Below are 14,280 nucleotides of genomic sequence, written 5' to 3' on the forward strand. Positions count from 1 at the left end.
ACACTTCAAAGGGAGAAACTTCTCTTTTAAAAGTGCCATGATGAGGGTCCAAATACCAAAAGGGATTCCTCTGGGCCACAGCCCCGGGCGAGGAGGGGGGAGCAGATCTCTCAAATATAGACACACACACACACACACACACACGCTTGTGACTCATACACCACCTGTTCGGTGCAGCTGTAGGGGAGCTTTAGTGTATCCCAAAACACACAGCCAAACAAGCTCCTGCAATTACAAGTCCTATTTACTGTGCTTCTCACATGAAGCAGCAGGTATAACTCCCACAGCTTTACTCTAAGGCCTGGCAGATTACTGGTGGGTAAAGTTCACAAGCCTCCACAAGCTGTTTGACATTAAGCAGGAAGGTCAAAGTGTATCAGAAAACACCAGGGGTTTTATTTATGATGATGCATTCTTTTTCTGGCAAAAATGTCCCTTCTGAAAATAGCTGAGAATGACTGTATATACAGTAGGTAGCTAGTACATTTTACTTTAAAATCTGCACATATTGAAGTTCGATGAGAGAGATCCAAAGTAGAAGTGCAGACCTTTCAGTGTTTCTGCATTCAAAATTAGTGCATTTCTACCAAACATACTTTCAATAATCTGTCCGTGTAATTTATAAAGGTGATTTAGCTCTGTCTGAGTTCAACATCGTTCTAAAGGTTCTTTAGCCATTTGTGCCAGTGAGGCAGCCAAACCTGACCGCGCACGAAATTCAGTGCACCATCCAAGACATTGCGCTAGTCAGAGAGGAAAATGTGCAGTTTATTAGCTAATCTCATGCTATTCTACACATTTTGGCATGAAGCTGAGAGAAAATGTTGCTGTTTTAAAGCAAATTTCCTGCTATTCTACACGTTTTGCCATGAGGCTGTGAGAACGTTTCGCATTTTTAAAGCTAACTTACTGTAAATATTTTGCATTTTGCCGTGGCTTATGACGTGTTCATATGCGCTATCTGGGGGCGAGGGAGCTTTGGGGACCCAAACCCAAAAACTGTATTATACAATGGGAAGAATGTCCTTTTAAAAAGTCACTAGAGTTGACCGTTTCATAGTCGTTCTACAAAAAAAACTACCCCCCCCCCCCCTGCTACAAACATTTCCAGTGGAAGCATTGATACCTTTCTTCCTTCAAAACAGAGGCCTCCTTAATTATCAGCTATCTACTTTATTTACTTCCTAAACATCTATGCTCTCAGTTGTCAAACATCAATAGTGCTCAAATGAATCCCCTAGGTTCATGTTTGTACAATAAAGATACAGGGCACTTTAGATACAGTATTTTGATGTCTCTGCCTTTGTCAATTGAATTACTGTGACTACATTGGCACCAACCTCACATATCAGCAATGACTTCAGACAAAACAGACTGTCATTTTGGCATAGATAATTACAAACCACTTTAAAAAAAAACATGTAGACTATGATCACACATGAGAACCAGAAAATCCATCCAGAGTGTTATCATATTTAGTGATTCAGCTTTCAGGTTAGTTGAGGAGAGAGAGGTAGACTGGAAACATTATTTGCGGTATCATTTCAATATGCCTCTGCTTTGTGGACCATAACGTAGCTCACAAATGTGATTTATGACCTTGGTTTAATGGCTAGAGCAGAGCCTTGGTAGGTATCAGATGACTTTTTCAATATGGCCACGTCAGAGAGGGCACTGAGAATGCACAATCCAAAACAGGAAATGAGGGCTTGTCTCAGGGAAGAGAATATGAGTAGCCAGATATCTGATCATCTAATGGCAGATAGAGAGCTACTCCACTTTGACAGAAAAGATACCAGTCAATAAGGATCAGATGAAGTGTAACATGAAAACTGGGTCCTTACACATTAATTTCTATCCCGAACCCACCCTATCATCCATCCAAGGCCACAGTTTAATGTGCTGAGTTTTTCGTGTCAGGATGTAGTGGTCATGTTTCTCTAAATCACGTCAAAGCCCCACTTGCAAAACATGGGCAAGGAGTAGTAGACTCACCTGAGCTTGGAAACTCTTGAGGACAGGAGCCACCATCTCCCGGACTTCCTGAATACAGACAAACAGATCAAACGCTTACCATTTTTGAGACACTAGAAGACAATTGCCCTGGTGAGGACAGGGAAAGACTTCTACTGCACTTTGTATTGTGTAATTTGTCTCAATAGCATTGAATATACTTATACTTGTTATGGACAATTTTAACGAACAACTGCGAAATGTCTAATGGACAACTGTCAAATGTCAAATGCTGTTTGATCCCAGATGTATTTTTCTTTAGCACAAATTCCAGCAGAAGAAGCAACATCTCTGGTTTGGAGTGAAGTGCGAGGGAGGAAGATGAGGAAGGGGGGGTCTTATAAATTGGGAAAAGCTGAGGAGTTTGAGTGAGAGTCTGTAAGTGGGGATTTCCAGCTTGTACTAGCTCCAGCCGCTCCCTTCCTCCTGGCTCTCAGTCAGCCCCCGGTAAGGGGATTGGGCTGCCTGTGGTGACAGCCTGATCCTGCCTTCTGCACCTGTATTATACTGACAAGATTACAGCACACTCTCACACAGGGATAGGGGCTCTGTAGTCTGACTGGGAGATCCCAGGAACCCTGACCCTAGCTATAGGCCACAGGGTTTCATTTAAACCTTAACAGACCTGGAGGAGGGGGGTGGGGTAATGACTGACTTGTCCCAAGCATTGTGCGCCAATGATATACACTAAAGCAGATTTGAAGAAAAAAAAAACAATGACAGGCACATATTGTAGGTAAGCGGGGCTCAAACACTGCCAGAGACTGAGAAAGTCAGTCTGCCTAGTGGAGCGGAGAAAAGCCGAATGACACGTAGAACTCATGGCAGGGTTGGGAGAAGGCACGGGGCTGGAGGGTGAAAGGGGCAGAAGGGGCACTCACCTCCGGAACATTTCTCTTGAACTCCCGGCTCAGCTCCACCAGGTGCTTGTGGGAGTGCTCGCTCTCTTCCTGTCGCCCCGCCAGCTCAGACGCTATTGAGTTTAGCTCCCTCTATAAACACAGACAAAGAGAGAGAGTTAGAAAAATAGATGCAGAGAGAGACAGCACTTAGAGAGGCTGCCAACAGTCATACAGTGCAGCTTAAAGTTTACATAAATAAAAATACACTGCTGAATATTAACAATGTAATCCTTCATGATCTTATAGCGGTAATACTTACTGCAAGCCCTGGCCCATAAATAATTAAGCAAAAATAAATCCAATGCCTACAGTAGCTGAAAGCCTTTTAGATAATCAGTATTTGAAATAATCAATACGCTTGCAACAACCATGGAACTCCAGTGAGAGAGAGTGGAGAGAGAGAGAGAGAGTGACGAGAGAGAGAGAGAGTGTGTGGAGAAAGAGAGAGGAGAGAAAAGGGAAAAACAAGGCGGAGTCACGTGGGAAGGACCCAATAACCTGACAAATACCCTTATAAACAAATGCAGAGCTTCCTGGAGAAACGAGGAGCTGATTTCAAGCCCAGACAAGATTCAAACACAAAGCACTGTCCGTTCTTTCTGCCACAATAAACACAGATAACAGTGAAGCCTCTCCCTTATTCAAATCTCTCTTCCACTGCCTTCCTACATCTTTACATTGATGTCAGGTAGGGCTGGGACGGTCATGGAAGTTTAGACGATGGTTAACGCCAGCCATAATAACCATTTGAATAGCACTTTGGATTTGAAATTATAATGACTATGGAGGTTAAAGTGCAGACTGTCAGCTTAAATTTGAGGCTATTTTCATCCATATCGGGTGAACTGTTTAGAAATTACAGCACTTTTTGTACATAGTCCCCCCATTTTAAGGGACCAAAAGTATTGGGACAGATTCACTTACACTACATAAAAGTACGTGGATACCCCTTCAAATTAGTGGATTTGGCTATTTCAGCCACACCCGTTGCTGACAGGTGTATAAAATCGACCACACAGCCATGCAATCTCCATAGACAAACATTGGCAGAGGAATGGCCCGTACTGAAGAGCTGTCATAGGATGCCACCTTTCCAAAAAGTCAGTTCATAAAAATTCTGAACTGCTAGAGTTGCCCTGTTCAACTTTAAGTGCTGGTATTGTGAAGTGGAAACATCTAGGAGCAACAATGGCTCTGCCGCAAAGTGGTAGGCCACACAAGCTCACAGAACCGCCGAGTGCTGAAACGGTTGTCCTCAACCGAGTTACAAACTGCCTCTGGAAGCAACGTCAGCACAATAACTTTTCATTGGAGCTTAATGGGTTTCCAAGCCTAACATCACCATGCACAATGCCAAGCCTCGGCTGGAGTGGTGTAAAGTTTGTCGAAATTGGACTCGGGAGCAGTAGAAACGCATTCTCTGGAGTGATGAATCACGCTTCACCATCTGGCAGTCCGGGGGAAGTTTGGGGAAGGCCCTTTCCTGTTTCTACCATGACAATGCCCCTGTGCACAAAGCAAGGTCCATACAGAAATGGTTTGTCGAGATCGGTGTGGAAGAACTTGACTGGCCAGCACATAGCCCTGAACTCAACCCCATCGAAACCTTTGGGATATATTGTAACGCCAACATCGAGCTATGGCTAATTGCCCAACATCAGTGCCCGACCTCACTAATGCTCTTGTCTGGAAGCAAGTCCCCGCAGCAATGTTCCAACATCTAGTGGAAAGCCTTCCCAGGAAGGTGGAGGCTGTTATAGCAGCAAAGGGGGGACCAACTCCATATTAATGCCCATGATTGTGGAATGAGATGTTCGACTTTTGGCCATGTAGTGTATACAGTATGTGTATTAAAGTAGTCAGTTTAGTATTTGGTCCCATATTCCTAGCACGGCATGATTACATAAAGTCTGTGATTCCACAAACTTGTTGGATGAATTTGCTCTTTGTTTTGGTTGTGTTCCAGAAAAAGTTGCGCCCAATTGAAATGAATGGTAAATAATGTATTGTGTCATTTTGGTGTAGATTGTATTGTAAATAAGAATAGAATATGTTTCTAAACACAGTGGATGCAACCGTGATTACGGATAGTTGTGAACAATGACACAACTATCATACCCCGCTAATCTCTCACCATTACAATAACAGGGGAGGTTAGCATATTTTGGGGGTATGCTGTTATACCTCTGTAACTTTCTCACTCCTCATTACTCACGGTTTATTCAGGATTATCCATAATCATTCTAGCATCCACATTAACATAGAAGTGTTTAGAAACATATTCTATTCTTATTTACAATAAAAGTGACTCCAAAATGGTAATCCAAAGTGATTAGAGTACAGAGCCAAAACAACAACAAAATTGTCATGGGCTCTCAACTGACATTACAATCATTTTTTTTTTAAATTTTAATCAAATCTTATTTGTCACATGCGCCGAATACAACAGATGTAGTACGCACAGTGAAATGCTTACTTACAAGCCCTTAACCAACAATGCAGTTTAGAAAAAAAGTTTAAGTATTTACTAAAATAATTTGAAAAAAAATAAGAAAGATAACAAATAATTAAGGAGCAACAATAAAAGAACAGTAGTGAGGCTATATGCAGGGAGTACCGGTACAGAGTCAATGTGCGGGGGCACCGGTTAGTCGAGGTAATTGAGGTAATATGTAGATGTAGGTAGAGGTAAAGTGACTATGCATAGATAATAAACAGAGAGTAGCAGCAACGTAAAAAGGGGGGGGCAATGCAAATAGTCCAGGTAGTCCTTTGATTAGCTGTTCAGGAGTCTTATGGCTTTGGGGTAGAAGCTGTTAAGATGCCTTTTGGACCTAGACTTGGCGCTCCGGTACCGCTTGCCGTGCAGTAGCAGAGAGAACAGTCTATGACTTGGGTGGCTGAAGTCTTTGACAATTGTTAGGGCCTTCCTCTGACACCACCTGGTATAGAGGTCGTGGACGGCAGGAAGCTTGGCCCCAGTGATGTACTGGGCCGTACACACTACCCTCTGTAGTACCCTGCAGTCAGAGGCCGAGCAGTTGTCATACCAGTCAGGATGTTCTCGATGGTGCAGCCTTTTTCAGGATTTGAGGATCCATGCCAAATCGTTTCAGTCCCCTGAGGGGGAATAGACATTGTCGTGCCCTCTTCACGACTGTCTTAGTGTGTTTGGTCCATGATAGTTTGTTGGTGATGTAGACACCAAGGAACGTGAAGCTCTTAACCTGCTCCCCTACAGCCCTGTCAATGAGAATGGGGGCGTGCTCGGTTCTCCTTTTTCTGTAGTCCACAATCATCTCCTTTGTCTTGATCACGTTGAGGGAGAGGTTGTTATCCTGGCACCACACTGCCAGGTCTCTGACCTCCTCCCTATAGGCGGTCTCATCGTTGTCGGTGACCAGGCCTACCACTACTGTGTCATCTGCAAACTTAATGATGGTGTTGGAGTCGTGCTTGGCATGCAGTCATGGGTGAACAGGGAGTACAGGAGGGGACTGTGCACGCACCCCTGAGGGGCCCCTGTGTTGAGGATCAGCCTGGCAGATGTGTTGTTACCTACCCTTACCACCTGGGGGGCAGCCCGTCACTCCAGGATCCAGTTGCAGAGGGAGGTGTTAAGTCCCAGGGTCCTTAGCTTAATGATGAGCTTTGAGGGCACTATGGTGTTGAACGCTGAATTGTATTCAATGAATAACATTCTCACGTAGGTGTTCCTTTTGTCCAAGTGGGAAAGGGCAGTGTGGAGTGCAACAGAGATTGCATCATCTGTGGATCTGTTGGAGCGGTATGCAAACGCCTGGTTATGAGTGGTTATTTTATTTTCATGACGATCTGCATCCATAACCGTCGGTGCAAATATTGTTCACTAAAATGTTCCCCATTAGCAGGTAGCCTAGCGGTTCAGAGCATTGGCCCAGTAGCCGAAAGGTTGCTGGTTAAAATCCCAGAGCCGGAAAGGTGTAAAAATCTGCCGTTCTGCCCTTGAGCAAGGCAGTTAACCCCCAACAACAACTGATCTCCGGGCACAGTTGATTAAGGCCCCTCTGATTCAGAGGGGTTGGGTTAAATGCAGAAGACACATTTCGGTTGAATGCATTCAGTTGTGCAACTGACCGGGTATCCCCTTTCCCTAGTGTAACAAATCATGCCTGAATAACAATTCGTATTGTTTGAATATATGATATCAAATAGATCCTTCAATACCTGGTGATACAGTACTTGCATGTTGTTAGAACTAAAACTCCACCCTATCAACATCCAAAGCGATTCATACTAGCCTCAACATACCACATGCCATCCACAAATTCAACTGACCAATCATCCAATTTCCAGCTCCAAAAAAACCACATCTCAAATCTTCCTAGATTACAAGTCTCCACTGAGCTAAACAACATTTGTCCCTCTTCAATCCCATCTCTTTTCGTCTCCTCTTGGACTGGTTTTATTTGATGAAGGTATTCCCTTGTAACTGCTGGCATACAATATAAAACTGGAGTGGGGGATTCAATTACCACAGTGAATTTATATATGCTGGAAAATTCAATTGACTGTGTTTTAATTAATCTCCAGTCTTACTTAAAGGCAATTTAATAAATTATCACGAGCCAAAAAAGAGAGAGAAAACCTAGGGATAAAACTCTAGTTCCATATTTGAAACATTTAACTTATTCTACTTATTCCCAGTGAAGGCATTTTAACCCTTCAATTTGATCACATCTTGATGTAATTAGATTCCTGTATTGGTCCTTGAAAAGAGGCCATCTTTCCCTCTCCAAAACCAGCGACAGAATGCTCCCATTGACGAGTCTTATTTGATATCCCTTGGTGACAATTGTGCCTTTGTTCAAAACAGTCCTTTGCCTCAGGACTTTCTCCAAGAGTCCGAATGGATTACACTCCCCTTGGCCCATCCCTTTCTAACCCATCTACAGTGCCTTCAGAAAGTATTCATACCCCTTGACGTATTCCACATTTTGTTGTGTTACAAGCTGAATACAAAATGGATTAAATATATTTTTTCTCATCCATCGACACCCATAGTGAAAGTGAAAACAAGTTTTTAGAAATGTTTGTACATTTATTGAAAATGAAATACAATAATATTTCATTTACAGTACATACAGTAAGTATTCAACCCCCTGAGTCAATACATGTTAGAATCACCTTTGACAGCGATTACAGCTGAGAGTCTTTCCGGGTAAGTCTCCAAGAGCTTTGCACACCTGGATTTCACAAAATTTGCACATTATTATTTGTAAAATTCATCAAGCTCTGTCAAGTTGGTTGTTGATCATTAACAGACAATACTTATATTTGGCCTTGTGTTTTAGGTAATTGTCCTGCTGAAAGGTGAATGTCTCTCCCAGTTTCTGTTGGAAAGCAGACTGAACCAGGTTTTCCTCTAGGATTTTGCCTGTGCTTAGCTATATTCCGTTTATTTTTATCCAAAAAAAACTCCCTAGTCCTTGCCAATGACAAGCATACCCATAACATGATGCAGCCACCACCATGCTTGAACATATGGAGAGTGGTACTCAGTGATGTGTTGTGTTGGATTTGTCCCAAACATAACACTTTGTATTTAGGACATAAAGTTAATTTCTATGCCACATTTTTTGCAGTTTTACTTTAGTAACTTATTGTAAACAGAATGCATGTTTTGGAATATTTTTATTATGTACAGACTTCCTTCTTTTCACTCCACTATTTAGGTTAGTTTTGTGGAGTAACTACAGTGTTGTTGACTACAATCGGTTTTCTCCTATCACAGCCATTAAACTCTGTAACTGTTTTAAAGTCACCATTGGCCTCATTTTGAAATCCCTGATTGGTTTCCTTCCTCTCCGACAACTGAGTTAGGAAGGACACCTGTATCTTTGAGGTAACTGGATGTATTGATACACCATCCAAAGTGTAATTAATAACTTCATCATGCTCAAAGGGATATTCAATGTCTGTTTTTGTATTTTTACCCATCTACCAATAGGTGCCCTTCTTTGCGAGGCATTGGAAAACCGCCCTGATCTTTGTGGTTGAATCTGTGTTTGAAATTCACTGCTCGACTGAGGGACCTTACAGATAATTGTATGTGTGGGGCACAGAGATGAGGCAGTCATTAAAAAATCATGTTAAACACTATTATTTCACAAAGAGTGAGTCCATGCAACTTATTATGAAACGTGTTAAGCAAATGTTTACTCCTGAACTTATTTAGGCTTGCCATATCAAAGGGGTTGAATACTTATTGACTAAAGATATTTCAGCTTTTCATTTTTTTTCTAAAAACATAATTCCACTTCGATATGGCAAGTGACACAAAATCTCAATTTAATAAATTTTAAGTGCAGGCTGTAACACAACAAAATGTGGAAAAAGTCAAGGGGTGTGAATACTTTTAAAAGGCATATTGGAGATTGGGAATCCTGATGATTACGGCAAAACCAAGCATTGTATTTTTGTAAGAAACGTATTCCTATTTGGTTCCCGACTGCCTGCACTCCTACAAACTAGTCACTGTTCGTCAGTCAGCCATTCTACCACATCTTGAATTAGATTTTTCAGAGATTTGAGACTTGGCTGTGAGGAGTGGGCTAACCTCCAACAGATTCAAGCAGCTCTAGACCACCAGCTAATTTGGCTGAGAGAGAATCCTGGTAGAAGTGGCTTTGTGTGGATTATAGTGCTGATTCTGAATTGCCCAGTGCTTGCTTCATTGACGAAGAGGCTGTAAAGTAAAGAAAATCACATTGATGCCTCATTCAGTCAAGTTGACAACCATTTCTGGTCCTGCTTCACATGAACAGTCCAACAACATATGTATAGTATTTACATGGTAGTTGTGGGTATTTTGTAAGAGACTGTATAGCAGTGTTTGCAGTATGCTCAAAGTCCATTCCATGTTAATTAATTGCAAAAGTGGAAGCATCAGTCTACAGTGTTGGACAAGGAATGTAAAACTTCTAAAAACGTATCAAATGGCATCATAGCAGAGCATTTCTTTTGATTGCATCTTACATATACCAGTGAGGAACAGACTTCTGTGTCCATTCAGTTGTAAGTAAGTTCACCAATGAGAACAGTGAATACTCCCATGGGAGTAAAACAACAATAGCTAGTTCCCTGGCCTTTCTGAAAAGGCTGGGCAACAGCACATCAAATAAAACCTGGTGTCTGTCCACTTTCTTGAAGGGAACTGAAGCAGAACATTTTGTTTGCCTGTTTGGTTTTCTTGAAGAGACGGATGATGGAGCAACTATACAACATAGTGTACTTCAAGTCTCTTGAACCAAAATACTTCAGAAAAGATTTTCACCGCACTAATCAAATCTGATCCATTTCAACTTGAGCTTTGGGCAACTTTGAGATCTCTGAAAAGATTCACTTATCCATCTCCATGATGCTAAGCTTGTATCTGCATGGAGAATCCAAAACAACAACACACACAAATCTAGAGGTCCTATACTCCTGATTGCCTACATTGAAAATAGGGGGAGTAAGCAAGTTCCATTCCCTAGGCAAAGAAGAATTTCCCAGTAATCGTTTGACAGGTTTTTAAAAAGGCGATCGGGACCGAATTTTCAGTATGTGGCAGTCGGGTCAATACCGAGCTCCTGTCATTAAGCCTCTGCCAGTCAAACATCCAGCCGTAATTGATGAGTTTCCTCTGGGGAGGGCGGAGCTGTCGCTGGGGTGGGGAGGTGTAGGGAGGGGGGGGGGGGGGTATTTGGAGGAAGAGGGGGGGTAAGGGGGGATGCTGAGCAGGCCGGTCCAGAGGGAGGGAGTGATGGGGAGGCCCAGGCTGGGCCCTGCTGAGAACAGCATCTGTGGAGGAGCCGTCACATGTCTTGACAGACAGCCAGTCACACAGCATTGAGCGGGTCAGGTATTTATGTATATGTGTGTTGTGTGTTGTGTTGCAGAAAAGACTGCAGGGAGTGGTCTCATTGGACCCAACGGAGGGAGAGGAAAAACAAGACAAGCAAAATGATGGGTAATGGTGATAACAAAGCAGTGGAGAGATGATCTCAGGAATATAATGCGTTTGGTACTAGAATATATCGACAATGCTATGAAACACATCCCCATTGGACCATTGCCAGCATTGATGTTAGCCATTAGAAATAGTATGAATATTTATTAAAGCTTGTTAGTACATCAATCCCACTCCAAATAATTTACATCCACTGACGTTAGTCTATAAAAACATTCAATACATAAAATACATACAACAACAGTAGCGTGTGAGAAGCGTAGAAAATGTTTTCTGTGAAAATGTGAAGCCACTATATTGTAGAACAGCAGCCTACATTTGACATTGATTCATTAAAGCTACTCCTCTTGATTACATCTGTGGTTGTACGCTGTTTTTTGGCCTTCCACAAAGACAAAACATGGTGGAAGATGTTGACAACTGGTAAAAAAACGACTAAGATGTTGCAATATAGGTTAGACTGAGTCACAATCACTATATTGCGTAGTGGGCTTGGACAGCACAAATTAAATAGGAAAAGAATCGGGCAGGGAGGAAAGAGGGGAAAATGCAAATGGAGGTATTCTTTTTCTTTTTGTATCCCATCTAATTGCAATCATAGGCAGATGTCTGAAAGTGCGACAGTATCAGCAGAATTGCTGCTGAGAGCACAGAATCTTTGTCTAAAAATAATCAGACATTCTGTGTGCTGCTGTTTGTTATAATGGTAATCGATGCTGGAGGCTTTGAATTCCATCAATTTATAGATCCACTCTGTTCTGCCTGGTGACTTTACTACATCACAACCCCCACTGCATACGCACACCAAGAGAGAATCAAGCACACACATACACACTGCATGCAAGCTCACACACAAAAGAGCACACACACAAACACAGACACATGCACACAGTGGTCGTAGCAAGGCAGCACAGGGGCCAGTGTGTGATTCAGATGAGTGTAGTTTCCTTTCATACATTCCTTATCACCTCCTATTCTCTGTAAGACACCAGAGTCCATAGCCGTCTCAGATTAGCCCTGCATCTCAGACGCCACATTTGAAAGAGGGATCGATCAATAAATCAAATCACCACAATCAATGGCCCCGATCACTGCAGTCTAGTCTGGTCTCAACGTTATTACTGGCACCCCCCAGCCGCTGAGGGGCGGAGAAAAAATAAAAACAAGGCTGGGGAGGGAGAGGGGGTTCAGGGCAGGCAGAGCCTCGGCTGGCTGGCTTCTGTCCATATGAAAGATGGAAGATGATCCCTTATCTGGCTTCTCTCCCTGGGCTGACCGACCGACCGACCGACCGACCGACAGGCAGGCAGCTTGTTGTGGATGGTTGGCCCAGACTTGCAGACACAGAGGTAGCCGGGAGGGAGGGGCTGTTGACTGACCTCTGTGACCTGACCCTGGGAACTTCAACCTCCCCCAAACACACTCTGACAGGGTAGGCCTGGGGGGCCTGGGGGGGGGGGGGAAGCTATCACCTGGCTGCTTCCTCCCTGCATCTGTCTCTCTCTACATCTCTAGACCACTGTCTACTATAGTACCTCTCTGTTCATTCAGCTTGGCTGGAGCTGCTCTCCTTTCCACTAATCCACTCTCCACTGTGTTCAGACCATAAGGTAGTGATTGGTACCAGTGTCCACTGTGTTCAGACCATAAGGTAATGATTGGTACCAGAGTGTCCACTGTGTTCAGACCATAAGGTAGTGATTGGTACCAGTGTCCACTGTGTTCAGACCATAAGGTAGTGATTGGTACCAGAGTGTCCAGTGTGTTCAGACCATAAGGTAGTGATTGGTACCAGAGTGTCCACTGTGTTCAGACCATAAGGTAGTGATTGGTACCAGAGTGTCCAGTGTGTTCAGACCATAAGGTAGTGATTGGTACCAGAGTGTCCACTGTGTTCAGACCATAAGGTAGTGATTGGTACCAGAGTGTCCAGTGTGTTCAGACCAATCACTACTGTGACCTGTATGCTCTCGTTGACTGGCCCTCGCTTCATACTCGCCGCCAAACCCACTGGCTCCAGGTCATTTATAGGTCTTTGCTAGGTAAAGCCCCATCTTATCTCAGCTCACTGGTCACCATAGCAGCACCCACCCGTAGCACGCGCTCCAGCGGGTGTATCTCACTGGTCATCCCCAAAGCCAATTCCTCCTTTGGCTGCATTTCCTTCCAGTTCTCTGCTGCCAATGACTGGAACGAACTGCAAAAATCACTGAAGCTGGAGACTCATATCTCCCTCACTAGCTTTAAGCACCAGTTGTCAGAGCAGCTCACAGATCACTGCACCTGTACATAGCCCATCTGTAAATAGCCCATCCAACTACCTCATCCCCATAGTGTATTTATTTATTTATCTTGCTCCTTTGCACCCCAGTATATCTACTTGAACATTCCCAGTATCTCTACTTGCACATCTTCTGCACATCTATCACTCCAGTGTTTAATTGGTATATTGTAATTACTTCGCCACTATGGCCTATTTATTGCCTTACCTCCCTTATCTTACCTCATTTGCACACACTGTATATAGACTTTTTCTACTGTATTATTGACTGTATGTTTGTTTATTCTATGTGTAATTCTGTGTTATTGTATGTGTAGAACTGCTTTGCTTTATCTTGGCCAGGTCGCAGTTGTAAATGAGAACTTGTTCTCAACTAGCCTACCTGGTTAAATAAAGGTGAAATAAAATTCAAATAAGGTAGTGATTGGTACCAGTGTCCACTGTGCAGCTAGTAGTACAGTACATACAAATTAGAAATTGGTGGTGCTGTGCAGTTTGTGTAGGCTCAACTCCGAAAATCTAATTTTATTTTGACACCTTTCTAAACCTTGGACTAGTAAACCTGATAAATCATCCACAATAATTAATCCCCAGTCAGTCAGGCTGTCTTCAAACAGCATGCTAAATCTTACAAAGAGGATAAGAGACACGTGAGCGTTACAGCCATCAGCAAAAGGTGTGACTGGTGTTGTCAGACATTATTAGTCATACCCAGCTTCATTTAGGGACTTTTAGCGCCTGATGCACCAAAGCACATCGGCCAGTCAACGGTTCTCTCTCTTTTTAAACACATGCGCAAGCATGCACACACAACCTCTGATAAAACAGGAAAACACATTACCAATATGGTCTTCTTAATACAAACAACCTAGCTAGGCTCAGCACCTTCAAAATTCAAACAAATAAAAACTACAGCCCTAACATAGCCCCTCCACTGAATCTAAAAGGAATCATAAGGATGTATTTAAATGTGCTCCAATTAGAACCTTCAAACAGCTATCTATGAATGGACATTCTAAATGAACGGCCAATTAGAAGAGCTTATTTATCATCATTAAGCCAGGCCATTGTTCTCGTCATCTCCAAGTCTG

General features: G+C 43.0%; 1 protein-coding gene across 6 annotated transcripts in view; it reads right to left on the reverse strand.

Moving 5' to 3' along the window:
- LOC139545920 (homeobox protein cut-like 2) overlaps positions 1 to 14,280 on the reverse strand; it is a 132,856-nt gene that overhangs the window by 68,376 nt on the left and 50,200 nt on the right. For 5 of the 6 annotated variants that reach the window (XM_071354158.1, XM_071354161.1, XM_071354159.1 and 2 more), the window contains exons 2-3: positions 2,895 to 3,005; positions 1,996 to 2,043 (exon numbers count right to left, since the gene is read on the reverse strand). In XM_071354158.1, coding sequence (XP_071210259.1) covers positions 1,996 to 2,043; positions 2,895 to 3,005 — 159 coding nt within the window. Of the gene's footprint in view, positions 1 to 1,995; positions 2,044 to 2,894; positions 3,006 to 3,174; positions 3,332 to 14,280 lie in introns of those variants that run through there. The other variant, XM_071354160.1, reaches the window with a different exon arrangement.

Source organism: Salvelinus alpinus, chromosome 19, assembly GCF_045679555.1.
Source record: "Salvelinus alpinus chromosome 19, SLU_Salpinus.1, whole genome shotgun sequence".
Taxonomy (NCBI): Eukaryota; Metazoa; Chordata; class Actinopteri; order Salmoniformes; family Salmonidae; genus Salvelinus; species Salvelinus alpinus.